Below are 2,700 nucleotides of genomic sequence, written 5' to 3' on the forward strand. Positions count from 1 at the left end.
ATTTAAACGTTTCATCTCCAGTGGGCAAAGTTGAATTTTTCTACGAAACATCTGCATACATATTATTTAAGTTAAATGTAGCACGTCGTCCGCTTATATTTTGTGGTGTGCAAAAGTTCAGCTGTTTAACCTGTTAAGCCGGCGGGGGCTTTTCATGAACAGGGTATAAGCAGGAATCCTGAAGTCAAATGTAATAACTTTTAAGACCCTTTCCATACATGTTAAGACCTCATCGCCACTTGGAGTTTTAACCGGTTACATTGGCGACACACTTTACCTCACATTTACTATATACAGTATTGATTGTCCTTCCTCCTTATCTTCCAACCATTTGGACGCAAACTTGCATTTCCCCATAACGACGATGTTGTTTAACAACCGGCGTAAACGGAGCTTCGCGCGCTATCAAGCAGTGAGCGTGCGATGTCCTGTTCAGATGACGTCACATCCAACGGGATGCCATAAATAAACTACACAGAATCACACTACACACCTACGCAATGATTACATTCAGGCAGACTGTAGAATACAACCTCTTTGGACAATTTATATACTTATTGAAAACAAGCTACAAAATGTAATACCTTGGAAAATGCCGTTTAATACTTTTTAATAGCCTTCATTTTCGCTAAATTGATTTATCAACTTTTAATACTTTTCAAGACCCCGCGGACACCCTGTGAATGTTGTTGTATTGTTGTGTTATTCTTGTATTGTTTTAAGTGTCGGACCCCAGGAAGAGTAGCTTTTGTCAAGAGCAAAAGCTAATGGGGATCCTAAATAAACATATCTAAGTACCAATTTGAGGTTTATTGACAGATTGATCTTTATTATTATTATTATTATTATTATTGTGTTTTGCATAAATAAAATGCTCACCAACAATAGGCTGACATGTACGGAAGAGGATTAAGGCCACATGAAAAAAGAAATGTGGGGATGTGAAAAAAAAATGTTTTGACCTTTTTATCAGAATTCTGACTTTTTTCCCAAAACAAAACAAATACTTTTTTTTTTCACATCCCCAAAAATATTCTTATTAATATTCATGTGGCCCTAATTCTCTTCCTTAGACGTGACATTATTATGGAAAAGAATAGACAGAAAACCAACAAAAATGACTTCACCTGAAGTATTCAGAAATGTACCTGCACAGTATTCTTTGTAACTTGAACAGTTCATAGATAACATTCATTCAACGCAGCAAATACCTTTTTCAAACATGTATATCTATTTTACACATTATGCCTTGTGTTCTTTCACAATGATAAAAGTAAAATCTTAAAAAAAAAAGAAAAGAAGAATAAGTTCATGTTTGTCTCTGCAGGTTTGTCTTCTTAACCCATCTTTATGTCCAAATCATGTCCATGTCTAAGTCCTGTTTAGTCGAAGCTCTGCAGGACGGGCTCGTGCCCCGTCTCCCGGAGGAAGCGCAGCAGGTCTTCGGGTCGCAGCCCCATGGTGGCGCTGTTGGTCATGGGGTGGAAGAAGACCCTCTCGTGACCCCCCTCCACCAGGTCCTGGTCCAGGACAAACTTCACACTGTGGTCTCGATCGAAGAGCAGAGCGAGGGCCGTCGCACAGCCCTGACCCACCTGAGAGGGAATCAAGACAGGAAGTAAAAAGCAGGGTTCTCAGCATACTGGGATTCCTAGATTGAACATGACAGGATGTGTGATTACCTAGAAGAGCATCAGGACTGTTTGAGGCATATGATAGCTATGTGATTAACATGATGATTCAGCCTCTATGGAGAGAGACATATGACAAGCATGATCATTTCTGACGTGGAGCTAATCTGAAGTAAACATTGAATACTGCTTTCTATTCCTCCATCTTGTGACTGTGTAACTCCCTCTCTTGGATATCAGCATGTGAAGGACACTGTTCAGGAACTAGTTGATGCTCTGTATGTGATGACTACTTCCATTCTGGAGAGGATCACAGATACATGGATCCTGAGATTCAAGCTCAAGCCGGGGACCAGGGAGATGTTTCTAACCTGAGGGAACGAGGAGTGGTAACATCCTGACTCATTTCCTGGTTTTAGGACTCATTCCTGCACCCCTCTTTACAGTCTGACCCCTGATAGTTCTCACCCCTCTTTACAGTCTGACCCCTGATAGTTCTCACCCCTCTTTACAGTCTGACCCCTGATAGTTCTCACCCCTCTTTACAGTCTGACCCCTGATAGTTCTCACCCTTCTTGTACAGTCTGACCCCTGATAGTTCTCACCCCTCTTTACAGTCTGACCCCTGATAGTTCTCACCCCTCTTTACAGCCTGACCCCTGATAGTTCTCACCCCTCTTTACAGTCTGACCCCTGATAGTTCTCACCCCTCTTTACAGTCTGACCCCTGATAGTTCTCACCCCTCTTTACAGTCTGACTCCTGATAGTTCTCACCCCTCTTTACAGTCTGACCCCTGATAGTTCTCACCCCTCTTTACAGTCTGACCCCTGATAGTTCTCACCCCTCTTTACAGTCTGACCCCTGATAGTTCTCACCCCTCTTTACAGTCTGACCCCTGATAGTTCTCACCCCTCTTTACAGTCTGACTCCTGATAGTTCTCACCCCTCTTTACAGTCTGACTCCTGATAGTTCTCACCCCTCTTTACAGTCTGACTCCTGATAGTTCTCACCCCTCTTTACAGTCTGACTCCTGATATTCTCCCCCTCTTACAGTCTGTTTACAGCC

At 42.3% G+C, this 2,700-nt stretch overlaps 1 protein-coding gene across 1 annotated transcript; it reads right to left on the reverse strand.

Moving 5' to 3' along the window:
- Positions 1 to 801: 801 nt before the first annotated feature.
- LOC104963164 (prolyl-tRNA synthetase associated domain-containing protein 1-like) lies at positions 802 to 1,633 on the reverse strand (the record flags this gene model as incomplete). Its single annotated transcript, XM_010791724.1, has 1 exon — positions 802 to 1,633. A coding segment is annotated over one exon (251 nt), but the record flags the coding sequence as incomplete, so codon positions are not given.
- Positions 1,634 to 2,700: the final 1,067 nt, after the last annotated feature.

This window comes from Notothenia coriiceps, unplaced genomic scaffold (assembly GCF_000735185.1).
Source record: "Notothenia coriiceps isolate Sejong01 unplaced genomic scaffold, NC01 NC01_scaffold00035746, whole genome shotgun sequence".
Classification (NCBI taxonomy): Eukaryota; Metazoa; Chordata; class Actinopteri; order Perciformes; family Nototheniidae; genus Notothenia; species Notothenia coriiceps.